General features: G+C 39.3%; 1 protein-coding gene across 5 annotated transcripts in view; it reads left to right on the top strand.

Moving 5' to 3' along the window:
- Window positions 1-20,373, top strand: part of LOC140427995 (limbic system-associated membrane protein-like) — a 1,212,363-nt gene extending 1,191,990 nt beyond the window's left edge. For all 5 annotated transcript variants that reach the window (XM_072513931.1, XM_072513930.1, XM_072513932.1 and 2 more), the window contains one exon: window positions 1,656-20,373. In XM_072513931.1, the coding sequence (XP_072370032.1) occupies window positions 1,656-1,756 (101 nt within the window). In that variant the 3' untranslated portion in view covers window positions 1,757-20,373. The remainder of the gene's footprint in view (window positions 1-1,655) is intronic.
- The last annotated feature ends 684 nt before the right edge of the window (window positions 20,374-21,057 follow it).

Here is a 21,057-nt window from a genome sequence, read left to right as displayed (position 1 = left end):
AATTGGTACTCCCAGCGGCCCGTTTACGCCGCCGTGAAACGTGACGGCGTTTCCGATGGCGTGGATTCCTGAGCGTATGTACATAAAGAAAATGCTGTGGTGAATTCACATGTGTATTGTAGTTGTACTTAACTGCATACAGCACAGTGCACACTGGGCTGGATTCTCCACACCCTGACCCCAAAATCACGGCCGGTGCTGGGGCGGAGAATCCAGTTGATAAAGAAATCAGGACCGATGGTGGTTCACCTATTCTCCGGGCACCGAAAAGCATCACCAGGGAGTACGCCACGCCACCTGGGGCTATTGCCAGAGGCCCGCTCCGACATCCTCCGCTCCCGACGCTGTGGATCTAACCTGGTCCAACCAGTCGGGATACTCGCGTGGCGGCTGCAGACTCAGTCCGCGGCCTCCCTGGTCGGGGCGGGTGGATCGGAGGTCAGTGGGGGCCTTATAGGCAGCCGGGGAATGTTCGTGTGGGGGTTGAGGGTCGGATGTGCAGCCGATCGGGGGGATCTCCTTTGTCCGCAGTCCGCAGTCCGAGTCCGCCATGGACAAGGCACAGCCGTTGGTGGCTGCCACCATGCACATGCATGGCCTCTGACCTGAATGTGCAGGGCCCGTATGTGCAGCAAAAGCTGCGAGATTTGCTCCCGGTCCCTGATAGCTAGCCCCCTGGAGTGCTGGGAATTTGTGTCCCTTTAGTCCAGGACTTTCAGGATTAAGCTCCACAGTTTTGACGCCGGCTTGGGGACGTAGTCCCAATAATAGAGAATCCAGCCCCTTATTATTTCATTGCACATGGTAACTATGAAAATAATGTACTGATTAGAAGAAAATATCTCTTCCAGATGTTCGCGACAGTATGAACAATGCCGGGATATTCATACTATTTTTTGCATTGACCAGAATCGGTCAATCAGGTTTTAGTGGAATTAACAATCAGAGGAAATCCACCCCACATGGATAATGTCTTCTGTTTGCTTCCAACAAAAAAGCGTGCATTTAATTTACACCATTATAACTATACATTTTGATGTTGTTTTATGTTAAGTTATTTGTACACTGTTCTAGTATTTTATCTGTCAAGTTTTCCTTTGACAATTATTGCCAAAAGAGCATTTAACTCATGATAAGCTGACCATTAGTTACTGTGGGTGCTATTCATGAGTTATTATTTTTATATTCAAGTTTGATTGTTGCTATCTGAAAAACAATCCATAATTTAACTTGTATTATCTTGATGTATTATTTAAATCAAATGAGAACCCTTCTTTTCAGTAACTTGAATCTCCTAGAAGTGCGTATACTTCATGATATTGACTCACTTAACTCAAGGTAAAACTGCCTGTGATGGTAAAGGATGCCACATTCATTTTGTTTTGCCCTGTAGGCATCTTTCATACCATTATAACCTTACAGTAAGGTATGTCCTAAATGGAGACACTTCAGAGGCAAAAGAGAATTATTCTTGCAGCTCCACTTGTTGAAAATCGGTTCTGTTCCATTAACTATAATAAAATACTCTCAGAAAGTAACCTGAGCTATTTATAAATAAAAAAAACAAAAACGTGATAGTGACAGCCCTACCTGTTTATGTTCAACTTAAATTGTTGATTAAATATTAATAATGTTTCTCTTTCTCATTCATACAGGGCCAGGTTCCATGCGAGACTCAGGCACTGGATTAGCAGGTGTCACCATATCACTGTGGCTGCTAGCGGCAACTCTATTCTGTCTAATTTACAAATGTTAATAATACGAAAACTGACCGCAAGGAAAGAGGAGACTATTTGTATTTCAACACAGTGCGTGACACTGCACAAAAAAAAGTATTGCTAGAAAAGCTTTTAGAATAGAAACAAAACAAAAGGTCGAGGGTGTATTAGATACAAAATGATCAACGTTTGCTCATGAATTTCAAATGTTGTGTAAAAAGAAATTCTTTCTCCTGTCATATTTGCTAATGTTTACATTGACACAGATCTAAACCTTTGTTTTGGGTCTGAATAATGACATTTAATCAATGCAAAACACAACCCTGTATTTGTTGGTGCCAAGTGACCCATTCACCTTATAATAATTATACATCACTGATATGATATTGAGGGCGATGAGTGAGGCTGGAGCTTATTGTTAAATAGATTTATTATGACTTAATAGATCACCCACAATATTTAGGCACAGGGACTGATGCGCAGCAGCCTGGATCAAAGGGTAAATTCTTGACGAATTTAATCAATTTGCCTACAAAAGTAACATGAATGAGGTGATGCCCCCTTCTTTAATAAACTGGTTCAGAAAAAATTGAAAAGCCCACCAAACACTTCCTTTAAACTATTAGTCGAACTAAAGGTGCCATTATCAGTGTATCTATCCTGTAGCAAATGCTAATATATTCTGACTAGACCACAAAAAAATTTCAACATTACTCTATCTAAATTAATTAGAATCCAGCTTAATTAATGAAATGGATAAACTGTTGGGAATAAAGGTGTAATTCTTTAAACCTCCTCATTTCCATTTATTACTGGGAGAACATCCAACTTGTCATGTTTTTCTTTCCCACCAGGGATCTCAAAGGGGAATAACTTCAGTTTATTGAAACTTAAGCTAAACTGGCCTGTTAAACTGTTCTAGTGAATATAAGAGGAACATCATTAGCAAAATACAAGATATATAACAACCTGCAGTGGTTTTTGAAAGTGGCTCATCCAACAGATTACAAAACTGATGATATTATATGGCCTGTGTCATTTATGGGGTGCTTTGTTACACAATGATTATGTGTTCTATTGATAAAGAACATTTCTTGTTTATTTATTAAATGTGTAATATTCTTGAACAGCTAAAAACATTCCCTTACAAAGCACCATTTTTGTGATAATCTGCTTGTTACAAAGGGAAAATCCACCTGATCATTCCCTTCAAATGCATGGGAAGAAGGGTCATCTTCAAGAATTATAGGTTTCACAAGGTAAGGTAGATGCATTAAATCAAATCGGAATGGTTATTATAGGAGCATTGGGCCTGAAGCTTGTGGTCTGAGGGAGTGATATGTCATTGGTCATAAACCACTGCTGGTTAAGATATGGGTGTGACATACCAATTTTCAATAAAACACATGAGATGCTATAGATCAGAACTGACACTCAAGAGTTTCTACTAACTATTGCAAACCCTCGCGCATTCAGTGAGTTATGTCACTCCAAGTTCATTCACTTGTGAAAAGTTATTAGAATGAGTCTCCACGGCACCAGTTCAATGGGTCATAATAATTGCTTATCTTATAAGAGTTATTAGCCAGATTGCAGTTCAGACACTAAACAGGTTATTCATTTTTGTCAGTGTATATATGAGACCAGTGCCCATAAATGGATTTACATATGTCACTAGCTTTACACCATGCTAGATTTCCTTGTGACAGTTAAGTGCTGTGTACATACAGAAGGGAAGGCATGAAAACAGTGGTAGGAGTTTGCTCTACTTCATCAAGCTCTAATTGACATCTCAGTTAATACTGGTCCTATAACATGTTGTGATGCACTGTAATTTTTGTTTTTGCATTTATTTTTATCAAAAATGTTCAGCATTGCAGTTCTATAGATGGATGTTTCTAAGATAAAAGGTGAACAAAAATACACTTCATTGTTAGAAAGTCTTTGCTTTCAACAAAAGCAGATTTTACTGAATAATTAAGCGGTTTGGAAAAGAATACATTAACTTGCTTGAAATAAGACGAATATTATGTACAATGGTGATCACATAAAATCTGTATTAACAAAGTTTGGATCAATAAACCACTGCTGTAATACCATCATAAATCTATGAATGGAGGAGCACTCCAAATAGGAGTCACCGCCTCCAACATCAACAAATTTTCATTCCTCAAATAGTTCAATTTATTATTGTGAAACTGATTTCTATCACAATGAAACATGGAAAAAAACACTTTAATACATTTTTTCTTCAATGATTGCCCAAAACTGGATGCAAATAACTTATATGGCATAACTGTACAAAAAAGCTTTAAAAAAAATTAAAATGGTGTGTGGTTCTAATTTGAGTTCTACAGTTTGATTTAATTCCAAAGTGGTTCCTGTTTTTAATGCTGTGGTAGTCGGTTAAGTCTAATATTTTGCAAGTTTCTTGATTAAGCGATGGGTACTCAATATGATTTCTGTACAGCTTTCATTAAAGATGGGATTAGCAAAGAAACTCCACAGAAGCAACTTTACCACGGCATTTTTAAAACCCTGCTTTTCTTTTTCCCTTTCCTCATTCTCCTTGGATGCCATTTTCTGGGCATCCTCCTCCAGTTGGAAAGATTTTACAACCAGGGCTATAACTTTCCTCATGGTCAGAACTGGCATTGCTGATGCGTGGTATGAATCAGAATCTGCCAAATCTTTCTCCCAAAATCATCCAAAAATGTAAGGTCTCACACCTCAAAGCCTGTCTGACAAATGTTATCCCAAGGAAAGCAAGTTGACATAATGGGAGCTCTTGGACATGTACTTGTGGTGACTCCATGGTTGGGAGTCAGTTGCACAACTGCTTGAAGCTGCCACATGGTTTCCAACATTACCACAATTTCAGATTTAATAACTCCATCCATTATGCACATAATTTCACACCACTGTACTCGGCCACAATGGTGCAATTTAGAATACGGAAAACAATCATTTGCTAAGGGCATTGGGGTAAAATTGGGCTATGACAACAGTCTGACTTTGTTTGGGCATGATGTAAAATGAGTAGCCAATTCGGTATGTATTATTCGCATAGACCAATTTCACCTTCAATCATACTTTGTCCAGATAGATGGAAGACTAAATGGTAAAATGTTATATGGTTTCATACTTGACCATTTCTTGGCCAACAATGGCCTTTTATCATCTATAAAATAGCTTGATATCTTTCTGTCTAAAAGGTTATACCAAACAATATATTATAAAATGAGGCCAAAATAACTATAGATATCAGTGCTTGTTGATAGTCTAACAGGTTATGAGGCTTGTATTAAAGTAGACAACTAACTATGATAATTACTGGCACTACTGACCACTTTGTACTCGTGATCATTTGTTCAATGAAAAGTGTTTCTTTTAAACTTTGCATGAAATGAGATTTATAGCAATATATCAAAAAATTTAATTATAATTAATTTTTAAAACTAATATTAATTGCATTTTAGAGCTAAAATGTTCACCATTGCAGGCATGATTAAGAGTATTCCGATGTGCAAAGCCCAAGGGTTGAGGATTTTATTTTATTTGCTTTATTACTACTTTGATCTAAGGGGGAAATAGTCTGCCACCTAAAGTTAGGGCACTAAATGTTTTTTTGTTTTTATGTATCATTTCAATAAATACTGGAAGAGACTTTTACCAAGTGTGATGAACGCCCAAGCAGAGAGTGCTGTGAGACACTGGCGGACAACAAGTATGTCCCATTGTCTATTAACATTATGATTGGAATATATTTAATTCAAAACATTTTCATGATTACCTATTATTGTTAAGTACCATGTTTTCAATTTTTTTCTCCCTGGTCTGGACAAGACAACAACAAAATGTTACTGAATTAATATGATTTATTCCCATCGGTAAAGCGAATCCAATTGAATCGATTGGTTCTTTGCACAAACTGAATTGTGGCAATGTTGTTTCTGGTGGTCAGCAATCCCATGATGCTCTGCTTGAACTGTGGAGTCTCTGTAAAGTATTGTGATTGAAGGATTGTATTGTAAATATTTCTGTGCATCAAGGATTAAGCAGGCCTGTAAAATGCAGAAAGCTGTTTGAAGCATGCCATGGCTGATTGAATCCTGCTAATGTCACATGTTGAGGAATTTCAGTAAGGCTGGCAGGGATGGGTTGTTTCTCAAAACTTTTAAGCAATTACCTACATGACTACTTCAGTAAAACCCTGTGACCATCCAGCTGCTTGAAAGATTTGAGAATAATAATATGCTAAACAATTTCTGACACAAATTAATTTTAATTGAACTCTGGTGCCAGTCAAATTCTGTGATATATAATGGTTTGATTATATGACAAAGTCATGATACAGATGGCATATGAAAAAGATTAGATTTTCACATTGCCTGATTATTGAAACAAATGTTCACTTTCTGACAGTAGCAAATCAAAAATAGGGCCGTACCTGCTTAACACTGAATTCAAGGCCATGATTTACTGAACTAATTCATTGGTATAATTATTTAGTTCTGACAAGGGACCTTTTCCTGACCAATGAGAGATGTAAAGATAGAAATACTGTTTCCTGCCAGCAAGACAACATCAATTTAAGGATTATGGTTTTCTTTGTATGAGGTTGCTCATAATGTAAAGATTGACAGTGAAAATTTCTCTTGCATCTGATGACGGTATTAGAAACTCCTAAGAAAGGTGTTGAATACTCCAGTACAAATGATCACCAACAAGAACCAGGCAGCAATGTCCCATTCAGCCAATTATGTCAATGCCCAATTTGGTGAAATTTGAGATTGCTAAAGCTTAAGAATCTCCAATTAATTGAGCAGCATTTTGAAAAGGACAAGAGATACAGAGCATGGTGAATTCTTATTGATTACCAGATATTGATTGACCTGAAGAATCTGATTTGATATGATAGATCCGCAAACTCTAATTTACAAACAAATCCAGTCGTGGGTTATGAATTATTTGAGTATTTGATCAATAGAGGTTGAATAAGTGGTCTGCTACTGGTAACTGTATCTCAATGTGTAGCTTTATTATATAGGTATGCTTAGTATAATCCATCATTTTGGGTACATAGATTGTTTTTCTTTATCTAGTTACAAAATATTTTGTTAACTGACAGTGATTTTATTTTTAGTATTGAAGATGACGAATGTGATATAAAATAGTTACTTTAGAGTTACTAGTTAATGTAATGTAGAAATAAGCCACTTTGATTCTTGCAGTTAGGGACAAAGGAATTTGAGACCGCATGGAAAAAGCAGGAAGAGGTGTGTCTATGAGAGTGATGCTTCATTGATAGGGGCCAGAGAAAGGGATTGGAAGTGAGCCAATCAGAATAGATCGAACAGGTCAGGAGGGACATAGGCTGACCTATGTCCGTCGAGTATGTGAAACTTGATACCATTTGAATTGATTTTGCAGAGATCCCTTTGTCTTTTAGTTCAGTCGTTTTCTGGAATGTAAGAAGCTGGATGTCTCTTACATTTCTGTAAGATGATTCAAGCTTGCAAGCTAAATAAATAACTTCTGTTTACGTGCGAATCCGTCTCAACTTTTATTGAGGCCAGACTGACAGAGAAAGAAATTTGGAGATCAACAAAGACATCAAGGGATAAGGAGATAGTTTGGGAAAATGACATTGAGGTAGAAGATCAGCCATGATCAGATTAAATGAAGGGAAATTTTACAGGACCAAATAGTCTATTTCTGTTCATAGTTCCCCTATGCCCTACACGCTTCTCCTGTCGATACATAAGCATACTCAATGAAGATGTTTGCCCCTGCCATTCTGAAGAGCCAGATCAGAATTCAGTTAGGAATTGAGGGCCGCAGAGACTAAAAGTTATTTTCTAGGTGTGTACAAATGGAGAAACACCAAGGCCACAGATCTAAAGAAATGAATGTTGAATACTACAGTTGCTCTCTGCATTAAGTGTTACTCATCCCAAGTAGATTTTTGTATTATAGTAATGATAGTTTCTAAAGTCCACTGATTGAATTACCAATTTGCTCCCTTTGCACATCTCACTGTCTGTGCATATCATTTATGCTCAGAATCATGTCAATCATTAGGCGCAATTGCTTAGAAATTTAAAACTTCAGGTTATTTGTCTGTTAAGGCATTAACAACAACTGCAACCTTGTTCCAGTTTGTCAACTTTAATCTCAATATGCCAGAAAAGTTTCATGTTATAAATTCTTACTCTTTTTAAAGTCATATTTTTGTTCTTTACACCAATTTATCCTCTTTTATTATCTAGCTGCTTTTCAGTTTTTATCTGCTTTGCTCAGGAGCATTTAAAAATTCATTTTTCTGATTTGAAGATAAGATACATTTGAAATGTAGAGTCTTAACTGGTGTGCATTGTGCAACCGTAAGTCCGATCTCCAAAGTTGATACTGAGGTAATTTGAGAGCCTTAATTTCCTGACTGGAATAGGTATACCTTAAAGTTTTGAGTACTTGTCACCAGATGCAAGGAGAAGTTACCCCACCCTTTATTACTCTCAGTCAATTATATTGTCAAGACAGGTAAAGATACTTGGGAACTCATTGGTCTATTAGACCTTTGGACCACAAGTAGTGTCTGTCACCACGCTAGAACTGATCTCTTACAATATTGTGGGAACTTAACAAGCTGGTGTTTTACATAAAGGTATTGTAAGCACATAAATTAATATTTATAGTGTATGAGTATTTGGCACCTGAAGAAAGAACCTGTAGATTTCAAAAGTTTAGCATACTATATACTATCGCCATATTATTTTTCATTTGATAAGTAACCAGACAACACATTTTATAATGCAGTGATAAATATGCTGCCGCTTTGGGAATATACTGAAAATGCAGATATTACAATATAAAATAATTGAGATTCTGGTCTTCTCCAAATATTTTTGTGATTGAGAACAAATAGATGATTGCAATGTTACCCAGTTAGGATCCATGTAACAAAAAACATTTTCAGGTATATAACAAAATATACATTTAAATATGTTCTTCAACTGTGCTAACATTTAAATAACCCTGCCTTTTATTGTCTTTATATTGATGTTAATCCATAAATATTAGGAATGGCATAATTATGGTGAAGCACATATGAATGTATTCCATTCATTTTTGGTGATGATATTTCACGTTCTTACACTTCCAGATAACCTTCAAAGTGAATTGTATGTGATATGAGTCACAGCACTTCAAAAAATAATTCATTATGAAGAGTGCTTTGACGTGTTTCAGCATGAGAGTGGCTTTTTTCTATATTGGCTTTATTTCCTCACTGACATAAAATGGAGACAGGGAGCTAGCTACCCCCGAAACATTTTGGTACTGATATCAGCAAGTATAAACAATCTTAACAAAATTTCTACACCATCTTTTCTGATGCTCACAATAATGACCAAGAACTGTGATTATATAAGTAAGTGTCCATTTGAGATCTAGAATTTGTCATTGGACTGATGTTAAACTCCAATGATATCTCTATTCTGTTAAAAATCAGCTGGGTGCAAAATATTTACATTTGGATAAATAATACATGCCATATTACATTTTCTATCAATTGGTTCTACTTCATTGATCCTTGACAAAAATATAATATTTATTATCAACTCTGTGAAAATATTTTGTGTTATGTATCTCCAAGTTAAAACCTTTGCGGAAGGTAACTGCGCATATAGGGTTGACATTGAGCATTAATCAAAATAATTCCCGTGGAAGCCATCTCACATTTGCCAGTTTTATACATTGCATTTCGATCACATTATGTATTTCCTGCCAATTGATTTAAAAAGCAGAAGGGGGCGGTGGGAACAGAGCAAATTGCATCTCAAACAATTTACTTCAAGTTCCATTCCAAATCCCTGTCAGATTGGTGTAACACATGTAAAGAACTTACTTTAGTCACACCAAGAAGGAGAACCACTAACAATGGGATTGTAAATCCAGAACACTCAAAATTTACAGCCATCCTTACCCTTTTTCTTAAACTAGAAATGCCTGGGATGTTTGTAATATTCATGGGCAATTTAGTTTGACCGTTTCCCCCTATTCCAGAATAATCCTTCAAGGTTCACAGGCCCCTGAACCAAAACCTAGTAGCTTCCTCAAATCTGTTCACAATTCCAAGCTTTCTGTCTGACAGCCAGCAACTAGGGCAAAGTTAGACCGTCACACTCCAATGCACAACAGGATAGTCACTCATAATGCAATACACAGCGCCTGATCCATACCAAAGCAAGACACTGCCCCAAATGTAGGCCGTGCAACACAATGTAGAGTGACGGTGAGAACAAATCCACAAAGCGTGTCTGTTTTTTAATACTTTCACTATGATTTATGGATTATTGCTGTTTTTACTATGATTAATCCAGAATTGCCCTCCGATTTGCCACAATTACAATCAAGTGTGACTATTCGTAATTTTATTTTTATTCCCATGAGACAAGACAAAAATAAAGAATGTGGTGAAGGTGTTGGAGAATTTGGTGTAGTAAAGCATCTCTTCACCAACCCATTGTAATTAGTTTACTACGCAAAAAAAAATTACTCGAATGTTACAATCCCTGTTGCTGTTATAACTGGATAGAACAAAGAACACGAACAAAGAAAATCACAGCACAGGAACAGGCCCTTCGGCCCTCCCAGCCTGTGCCGATCCAGATTCTTTATCCAAACCTGTCGCCTATTTTCCAAGGATCTACATTCCTCTGTTCCCCGCCCATTCATATATCTGCCTAGATTCATCTTAAATGATGCTATCGTGCCCGCCTCTAGCACCTCCGCTGACAAAACGTTCCAGGCACCCACCACCCTCTGCGTAAAAAACTTTCCATGCACATCTCCCTTAAACTTTCTCCCTCTCACCTTGAAATCGTGACCCCTTGTAATTGACACCTCCACTCTTGGAAAAAGCTTGTTGTTATCCACCCTGTCCATACCTCTCATAATTTTGTAGACCTCAATCAGGTCCCCCCTCAACCTCCGTCTTTCCAATGAAAACAATCCTAATCTACTCAACCTTTCTTCATAGCTCGCACCCTCCATACCAGGCAACATCCTGGTGAACCTCCTCTGCACCTTCTCTAAAGCATCCACATCCTTCTGGTAATGTGGCGACCAGAACTGCACGCAGTATTCCAAATGTGGCCCAACCAAAGTCCTATACAAATGTAATATGACCTGCCGACTCTTGTACTCAATACCACGTCCGATGAAGGCAAGCATGCTATATGCCTTCTTGACCACTCTATTGACCTGCGTTGCCACCTTCAGGGTACAATGGACCTGAACTCCCAGATCGCTCTGTACATCAATTTTCTCCAGGACTCTTCCATTGACCGTATAGTCCTTAGATCTATAGAATTAGATCTTCCAAAATGCATCACCTCGCATTTGCCAGGATTGAACTCCATCTGCCATTTCTCTGCCCAACTCTCCAATCTATCTATATTTTGCTGTATTCTCTGACAGACCTCCTCGCTTTCTGCAGCTCCACCAATCTTAGTATCATCTGCAAACTTGCTAATCAGACCACCTATAACTTCGTCCAGATCATTTATGTATATTACGAACAACAGTGGTCCGAGCACAGATCCCTGTGGAACACCACCAGTCACCTTTCTCCATTTTGAGACACTTCCTTCCACCACTACTCTGTATCTCCTGTTGCCCAGCCAGTTCTTTATCCATCTAGCTATTACACCCTGAACCCCATACGACTTCACTTTTTCCATCAACCTGCCATGGGAAACTTTATCAAACGCCTTACTGAAGTCCATGTATATGACATCTACAGCCCTTCCCCCATCAATTAACTTTGTCACTTCCTCAAAGAATTCTATTAGGTTTGTAAGACATGACCTTCCCTGCACAAAACCATGCTGCCTATCACTGATAAGTCTATTTTCTTCCAAATGTGAATAGATCCTATCCCTCAGTATATTCTCCAACAGTTTGCCTACCACTGACATCAAACTCACAGGTCTATAATTTCCTGGATTATCCCTGCTACCCTTCTTAAACAAAGGGACAACATCAGCAATTCTCCAGTCCTCCGGGACCTCACCCGTGCTCAAGGATGCTGCAAAGATATCTGTTAAGGCCCCAGCCATTTTGTCCCTCGCTTCCCTCAATAACCTGGGATAGGTCCCATCTGGACCTGGGGACTTTCCACCTAAATGCCTTTTAGAATACCCAAAACTTCCCCCTTCCTTATGCCGACTTGACCTAGAGTATTTAAACATCCATCCCTAGCCTCAACATCCGTCATGTATCTCTCCTTGGTGAATACCGATGCAAAGTACTCATTAAGAATCTCACCCATTTCCTCTAACTCCACGCATAAATTCCCTCTTTTGTCTTTGAGTGGGCCAATCCTTTCTCTCGTTACCCTCTTGCTCCTTATATACAACTGAAAGGCTTTGGGATTTTCCTTAACCCTGTTAGCCAAAGATATTTAATGACCCCTTTTAGCCCTCTTTATTGCGCGTTTGAGATTTGTCCTACTTTCCCGATATTCCTCCAAAGCTTCATCAGTTTTAAGTCGCCTAGATCTTATGTATGCTTCTTTTTTCATCTTAGCTAGTCTCACAATTCCACCCGTCATCCATGGTTCCCTAATCTTGCCATTTCTATCCCTCATTTTCACAGGGACATGTCCCTGCACTCTAATCAACCTTTCCTTAAAAGACTCCCACATTTCAAATGTGGATTTACCCTTAAACAGCTGCTCCCAATCCACATTCCCTAGCTCCTGCCGAATTTTCTTATACTTGGCCTTTCCTCAATTTAGCACTCTTCCTTTAGGACCACTCTCGTCTTTGTCCATGAGTATTCTAAAACTTATGGAATTGTGATCGCTATTCCAAAAGTAATCACCGACTGAAACTTCAACCACCTGGCCGGGATCATTCCCCAATACCAGGTCCAGTATGGCCCCTTCCCGAGTTGGACTATTTACATACTGCTCTAAAGAACTCTCCTGGATGCTCCTTACAAATTCTGCTCCATCTACGCCTCCAACACTACATGAGTCCCATTCAATGTTGGGGAAGTTAAAATCTCCCATCACGACCACCCTATTGCTCCTACATTTTTCTAAAATCTGTCTACATATTTGTACCCCTACTTCACACTCGCTTTTGGGAGGCCTGTAGTAAAGTCCCAACAATGTTACTGCACCCTTCCTATTTCTTAGCTCTACCCATATTGCCTCAGTGCTCGAATCCTCCATCGTACCCTCCTTAATCACAGCTGTGATATCATCTCTGACCAGTAATGCAACTCCTCCACCCCTTTTGCATCACTCTCTATCCCTCCTGAATCATCTTTACCCTGGGATATTTAGTTGCCAGTCTTGCCCTTCCCTCAACCAAGTCTCAGTAATACCAATAACATCATATTCCCAGGTACTAATCCAAGCCCTAAATTCATCTGCCTTACCTGCTACACTTCTCGCATTAAAACAAATGCACCTCAGACCACCTGTCCCTTTGCGTTCATCATCTCTTCCCTGTCTACTCTTACCCTTAGTCACATTGAGTTTATTATCTAGTACCTTACAGGCTTTAGTTGCTGCCTCTTTACTGACCTCTAACTTCTTAATCTGGTTCCCATCCCCCTGCCACATTAGTTTAAAACCTCCCCAACAGTCTTAGCAAAAGCACCCCCTAGGACATTGGTTCCAGTCCTGCCCAGGTGTAGACCATCCAATTTGTAATGGTCCCACTGCCCCCAGAACCGGTTCCAATGTCCCAAAAATCTGAACTCCTGCACCATCTCTCAAGCCACGTATTCATTCTGACTATTCTTGAATTTCTACTCTGACTGTCTTGTGGCACTGGTAGAAATCCTGAGATTACTCCCTTTGAGGTCCTACTTTTTAAACATCTCCTAACTCCCTAAATTCTGATTGTAGTACCTCATCCCATTTTCTACCTATATCGTTGGTGCCTATATGCACCACAACAACTGGCTGTTCACCCTCCCCCTTCAGTATGTCCTGCAGCCGATCTGAGACATCCCTGACCCGTGCACCCGGGAGGCAACATACCATTCGGGAGTCTCATTTTCGACCACAGAAACGCCTGTCTACTCCCCTTATGATTGAATCCCCTATGACTATAGCCCTGCCAGTCTTTTTCCCGCCCTTCTGTGCAGCAGAGCCAGCCACGGTGCCATGAGCCTGGCTACTACTGCCTTTCCCTGGTGAATCATCTCCCCCAACAGTATCCAAAACGGTACACCTGTTTTGGAGGGAGATGACAGCAGGGGACATCTGCACTGTCTTCCTGCTCTTTCTCTGCCTTTTGGTCTCCCATTCACTGTCTCCCTCACCAATCCTAATTTGCGGTGTGACCAACTCACTGAACGTGCTATCCACGACCTCCTCAGCATCGCGGACGCTTCAAAATGAGTCCATCCGCAGTTGCAGAGCCATCATGCGGTCTATCAGGAGCTGCAGCTGGACACACTTCCCACACATGAAGGAGTCAGGGGCATTGGCCATGTCCCTGAACTCCCACATTGAGCGCGAGGAACATAACACGGGTCTGGGATCTCCTGCCATTTTTACACTTTACCTTAACGGATTACAAATATAATATCAAATAATGAATAAGCGAAAGGAATAAAGATTTTACTTACCAATCACAATACTTACCAACACACGAAGAGTTAAATTTCTCCCAGCTACTGCTAATTGGAGCACTTTCCTTACGAGCCAATCAGGTCACTGCTTTGCTGTGATGTCACTCTTCAAGGTAAGTTTTTAAAGCTTTAAAGAGGTAAACTTAGCTTCCCGACAGACCCGTGGCCACTGCCCACGCCGGAAATCTGAAGGCCGCTTCTCCGGCAGCTGTGTCCCCGCTGCTCTCCTCACGCTCTTTTATCCTGTGTTATCGCCGCTCTCCTCGCGCTCTTTCACTGTGCCCCCGCCGCTCTCCTCGTGCTCTTTCACTGTGTCCCCGCCGCTCTCCTCTCGCTCTCTCACTGTGTCCCCGCCATTCTCCTCGCGCTCTTTCATTGTGTCCTCGCCGCTATCCTCGCTCTCTTTAACTGTGCCCCCGCTGCTCTCCTCGCTCTCTTTTATCCTGCGTCCCCGCCGCACTCCTCGCGCTCTTTCACTGTGTCCCCACCGCTCTTCTCAGGCTCTTTCACTGTGTCCCCGCCACTCTCCTCGCGCTCTTTCACTGTGTCCCCGCTGCTCTACTCGCTCTCTTTCACTGTGTCCCCACCGCTCTCCTCGCTCTCTTTCACTGTGTCCCCACTGCTCTCCTCACGCTCTTTCACTGTGTCCCCGCCACTCTCCTTGCGCTCTTTCACTGTGTCCCCACCGCTCTCCTCGCTCTCTTTTATCCTGTGTCCCCGCCACTCTCATCGCGCTCTTTCACTGTGTCCCCGCCGCTCTCCTCGCTCTCTTTCACTGTGTCCCCGCCGCTCTCCTCGCTCTCTTTTATCCTGTGTCCCCGCCGCTCTCCTCGCGCTCTTTCACTGCGTCCCCGCCACTCTCCTTGCGCTCTTTCACTGTGTCCCCGCCGCTCTCCTCGCTCTGTTTTATCCTGTGTTCCCGCCGCTCTCCTCGCGCTCTTTCACTGTGTCCCCGCCGCTCTCCTCGTGCTCTTTCACTGTGTCCCCGCCGCTCTCCTCGCGCTCTTTCACTGGGAAACTAGGAAAACCCTAGTTAGAAACCCTGGCTCAAAAGAATGTAACATTTACCTTTTTTATAAAACATGGAGGAATAGAGTCACAAGACCACTAATTAGATTTAACAACAAGAAAAAAACCTTTAAACATGAAAAGAATTGCATTATAATGCAATACTCCTTTATTCCCCCTTTAGCTGAACAATTACACACAGGTTTTAGCATTGACATGGATTACAAAATACATCTTAAACTACAATGGTCTTATTAACACAGAGTCCCTTTTAAGCACATTAAATTATTGTGGTAAGACACACACCTCTCTGAACCCAAGTGAATGTTTTGGATTTCTCCTCAAATCCCCCCAGATGATTTTTATACCATGAGCCACCTTGTCTCACTGAACTCCAGCTTCCACCCAAGTGACTTCAAATTCTGCTTTCAAAAGTCACACTTTCAAACCTCCTTTTAAATTATACCTTCCCTCCACTGCTTCCATAATGATTTTGCTCTTGGGTTTTACAGTTCACCGTTCAGATTTCCTTTGTCTTAAAGGCTTTAAACAAACTACAGGATCCAACCACCAATTTCAACAATTATTCCAAATAATGTCTCCCAACCTGTAGTAGTTTCTCACAAATATTTGCACTACTGCAAATGTCATTCTGGCCTCTCACAGTCTAATGCCTTTTTAACTCTGTGACTTTACTGAACAATTTTGTTCTGGTTCCCAGTTTTCTCCGTTCCATTAACTCCAGACTTCTTGGAAACGTGAGTTTCCTTAACTCGCTGCAATACAGATTTACAGCTACTGCTAACCACTACTCCATCGGCTTTTCCTCTAGCGAGGCAGAGAGAATTGTTCCCTCTTGAACCTTCCAAAAGCAGCAGCTATGAGCAGAGCTGTGTGACCTACCTTCTCTCTCATTACCTATCACCAACTGAAATCAAATTAGCTAAACTAAAACTTAGAAGCTTTTCTACCTTACAAGGTCCCAGTTGCTAAGCAACCACTGCTGGTTTATTTACTCTTCATGCCATAAACACAACAGAACCACAGTTGGAATAGAAATCAACCCCCACACATTCAAACATTTTTGTCCAGCATGAATCGAACTATAGGTTTTACACTTCTCAGTGCAGAAACATTACATTAAACCCACTTAAAACTATACCTTATTTCCAATGTTTACCAATGCAAATAAATCCTGTAAAACTTCCTTTTATCCTACACCTCCCCCTCTGAAAGAAATAAATCTTCATATTCATGAAGATTTCTTTATATTTGTGTTACATCCACGCTACACAAACTTAACATGATAAATATCCAACCACATAATTTCTTAGTTCACAATTGCACATATTATATAATTACAATGATTTAATCCAAACAAAAACAATAGCATCATCAGAATCTATGCAAGTTAACAATGTCATAACTCCAGTCTTGTGTTTTTCCTCTTCTGATTTCCAGTTTTCAACTCCGAAATTTTTAAAACGTCTACGGTGCAATTGTACTTTTCATCATTGCAGGCATAGTTCCATTCTCAAGCCCACTTTCCAAATTCACATGTGCTAAATTTGCATTTTGATTTAACAGACAAAATGTCTTTTTTTTGTATTAACATTTCTTTTCTTTTGTGAGAATATCATTTAGCTGTTTGAAGAATGTTGTTCCGATGCTTCCTGTGTTCACTCAATCACGTTCTTGCTTTGTTTGTTCTTTGAACTTTTGTGATCTTTTTGTTGATTCTCCCAGTCCCATTTGAAACACGTTATTTTCTACTTTCAGCCACGTCAATCACTTCCTCTCTCTGAAGTTTCACAGTTCATTCTAATGCTTCAACATTTTTGCACATGTTCTGAACTATCTCAGTCCAGTTATCAGTAGAGTTTGAATGGTCTTTGGCAAACTATGACCTTGTGTAGTATCATGGACAAGCGTTTTTAAATCAAAGCCTCTGGTCATTGTCTCAGAAAGATCACTTTGCTATTTCAGTACATCTGGTTGATGATTCATAATTTCCAATTTTGCAAGTACTTTGTTGTTTTCTTATTGTTTATTCCTGACTTTGATACATCAGTAATGTTACTTGGACAAGTTATTTTCTTTGCTCAACTGTATCAGTATTCAACAATGAGTTTCTATCCACAGGGACAACTTTTGAATTGTGACACTCGAGGCCATCCATCTTTTTCTCATTTTCCTCCACTTTGCTTTCAAGTTCAAAAATCGCATTGTTCTCACAACGAAGTTCGAACAGTTTGTTAGTTTTGCCTTTTAATTCTGCAATCAGCCAATTATTCTGAGTTACCAGAACTTCCTTTTATTTTCAAAGCACTTTCCACGATACTTCATAGATACTTCTGATGCTTGAAGTTCACCAGAAGATCAACCTTTGCCAAGTTCTCATTCTCAAATTTATACTTAGACAGTTTAAATCCTGAGTCAAATGTTCCAGTTTCCTGACTGATTCTAAGTTGTTCTCATCAGTTCTCTTTTCTCATTCCTTTTATACGTGCAAGTTGATTTCCTGTGTTAATCAGGTCTTCCTTCAATTGCTTATTATCTGTTCTCATTTCCCCCCACAGTACTTTCCAAACGTTTGTTAAGATCGTCATGATTAATTGCCTGCGCAATGCAACTGTTGTCACCTTGTTGTCACGACAAGCCAAATCATTATCTAAGATAAAATCTATTCCTCCAATAGGTAATTTAAGAATAATTTCCACCTCAACAATTCTATTTGCAAAATTACTTCTTAAATTAATTTTACACCAATAACAGGTTCATCCCCTCCATTAATACCTCTCACTAATACTTTTTCCATCATGCTTTTGCCTGGAATATAAATTATATCATCAGCTGCCAGCAATGATTGATCAGCTCCTGTGTCTCGTCACATTTTAAATTGATTACTTATTTTGTTAGAGGAGTAAGGAAAAACTTCTCCCTCTGAACCAAAATATCCAGAACCTCCAACAACCTGACTTCCTTCAGTTGCTAAGCAACCACTGCTGGTTTCTTTACTCTTCATGCCATAACTCTCTCGAAGCACAATAGAATCACAGTTGGGATTGAAACCAACCCCCAAACATGCAAACACTTTTGTCCAGCATGTATCTAACTATAGATTTTATACTTCCAGACACAGAAATATTAAATTAAACCCACTTAAAGCAATACCTTATTTGCAATGTTTACCAATGCAAATATAAATCTACCTTTGTTTTCTTAACTCAACACATTAGAGTTTATAAACATTAATAGCAGACAAACCCTTAACATGTGGAATCAGTAGAACCTTAATGGAGCTCTATGTTTTCAGATCTCTTTTTAGATAATGTCTCAAACTCCGTAATTACCCCTCTTCTGGGTACTTTTATAAAGCAAGGTGGTTTAAAAAAAACTTGCAGAAGGAAAAAAAGGTATTCCAAGTGATAGCGCAAACCCTCCATTTGCCTTCCCCTGTTCAGGTTCTCCATGCATAGTATTCTATACTTATAACTTTCTCATAACAAATTGTAATTATCGAGCAACATGACGTTTATTTACAAAAGTGGAATTTTGAACATTTCATTTGACAACAATGTGCATTGATATAGCATCTTTAACAGAGTAATATGTCCCAAGATGCTTCATAGGAGTGTTATCAAACTAATTTTGATACTAAGCCACATATTGGGCAGATGACCAAAAGCTTGGTCAAAGGTGGAAGTTTTTAAGGTGTGTGGTAAAGGAGGACAAAGAGGTAGAGAGGCCGTGAGATTTAGGAAGGGAATGTCAGAGCTTAGGGCCTTGGTAGTTGATGGCACAGTTGACAATGGTGAAGCAATTCAAATTAAAGATGTTCAGAATTGGAGGAATACATGTATCTAGGAGGGTTGTAGAATTGGAGAAGGTTACAGAGATAGGAAGGTCAAAGCCAGGTAGGAATTTGGAAACAATGATAATTTTGAAATGGAGGTGTTGCTTAACTAGGAGCCAATGTGGAACAGTAAGCACAGAGTTGTTCGGAAAGCTAAGACACAGGCAGCAGAGTTTTGTATGACCTCAAGTTTAAAGAGGATAGCAAATGGAAAGCCAGCCAGGAAGTGTGTCAGAATAGTTAGGGTGGACATTGGGCTGAGTTCTGAAACATCATATATAAATCTGATTTGAGGCCTGAAGTCAAGGTATGTAATATATTCAACACAATCATTTATATTGAAATTACTGTGATCTCTAAACTGTTATGAACACTCAGTTATCTAATACTAACCATCATTTGAATCTGTAACTCAATCTGCTAAAACATTCATGTTTTAAAGAAGTTACAGTTGAAGAATCATGAATGAAAATCACATTGTTTGCTAGATTGCAAGTTATTGGATGTACAATAACTGTCCCATTATGTTCAAGAAGAATCAAACAGATGAAGCAAACCTGGTACCTGAAAGCTTTCAACATTGCCTATCCTTATCACTGCAGAGAGCCCAATATATCAGTGATTGCTGTGGATGAAATACATTGAAATATGTTGAATTGTGCCATCCCTAATTGATTGTGTCTTTACCCTTTGATAAGTTAGTCAACAAGTTCCAGCAGCAGTCACGGTGAAAGCAAACACACACACATGCAAACACACACACACTACATACTCACACGCAAACACACACACACTACATACTCACACGCAAACACACACACACACTAGCTAAAGTAAACTCTGGCTATGTGTTCAGGTTCATGATGTGCTTAATTTTTATTCTGAGCGATGGAAAAAAAAGCTCATTGCTGTTTTACCCAATTCCTGCCAAACTTACTCCTAGCTCTATGTTGCTGTGGCCCACTCTGTACTGCTGCACCACTTGTAAAATTGTGTTGATGAATCCTATGTATATTTTGTGTGTGATTATAAACATATTCCAGTGAGTGACTTTTTCTACTTTTACTGCTTTCCACTAGTTTATGTTGCTTTGGGTTTGCTAACATGAATAAAACCTGTTTTAAGTGAAAATGTCTGCCTCATATTTTATTCCTACAACTGAGTCATTGTAACTGAATCAAATGCACAATATTGTCAGGCCCTTAATTTAATGTAATCTGTGCCCAAAGCAAATGCAAAATACGGTATTTGCTCTTTCAAAAAGGATGTTGCACGTACGAATGGTGTACAATTATTCTGGTCATAATTGCAAATAAATGATCCATGAAATATGGAATCAATTCTAATAAAATGTATGATGCTTTTAAAAGAATGTTGAGCAAATTTCTAAGATTATAATCAGGATGAAGTGCATTAATTTGGATATATGATAGTTTCATTTCTAGTTACTTGGATCTGGAAAGCAACTTCAGTATCTGTTATGACTTCTCATGGATCAGCTCCTTTTCACTTTACCAATATTTCAGCAGCATCACTAGTATATTAATTGGGTAATATTTACAATACAAAATGGTCAGAACAAAGAATTATTGAAAATATCAACTTCCTTTAGTCATGCTTGGCTGTCTCTGCTGGATCATTTTAGTTGGTTTGTGAAGCTACCCTACCTTGAATTAAAGGGAATGATTCTTTTTCAAAGAAAGGAGATGTCTGTTGTTACGATCCCTGTGGAGCCCACCAACTTTCAGACAAATTACCCCACGACCAATGGAAATTGCTGAAGGAGAAAATTTCACGTTTAAGTCTTCCTGTAAC

This window comes from Scyliorhinus torazame, chromosome 8, assembly GCF_047496885.1.
Source record: "Scyliorhinus torazame isolate Kashiwa2021f chromosome 8, sScyTor2.1, whole genome shotgun sequence".
Taxonomy (NCBI): domain Eukaryota; kingdom Metazoa; phylum Chordata; class Chondrichthyes; order Carcharhiniformes; family Scyliorhinidae; genus Scyliorhinus; species Scyliorhinus torazame.
Note: the sequence above shows the minus strand (reverse complement) of the source record. Positions and strands in the feature narration are given on the sequence as shown.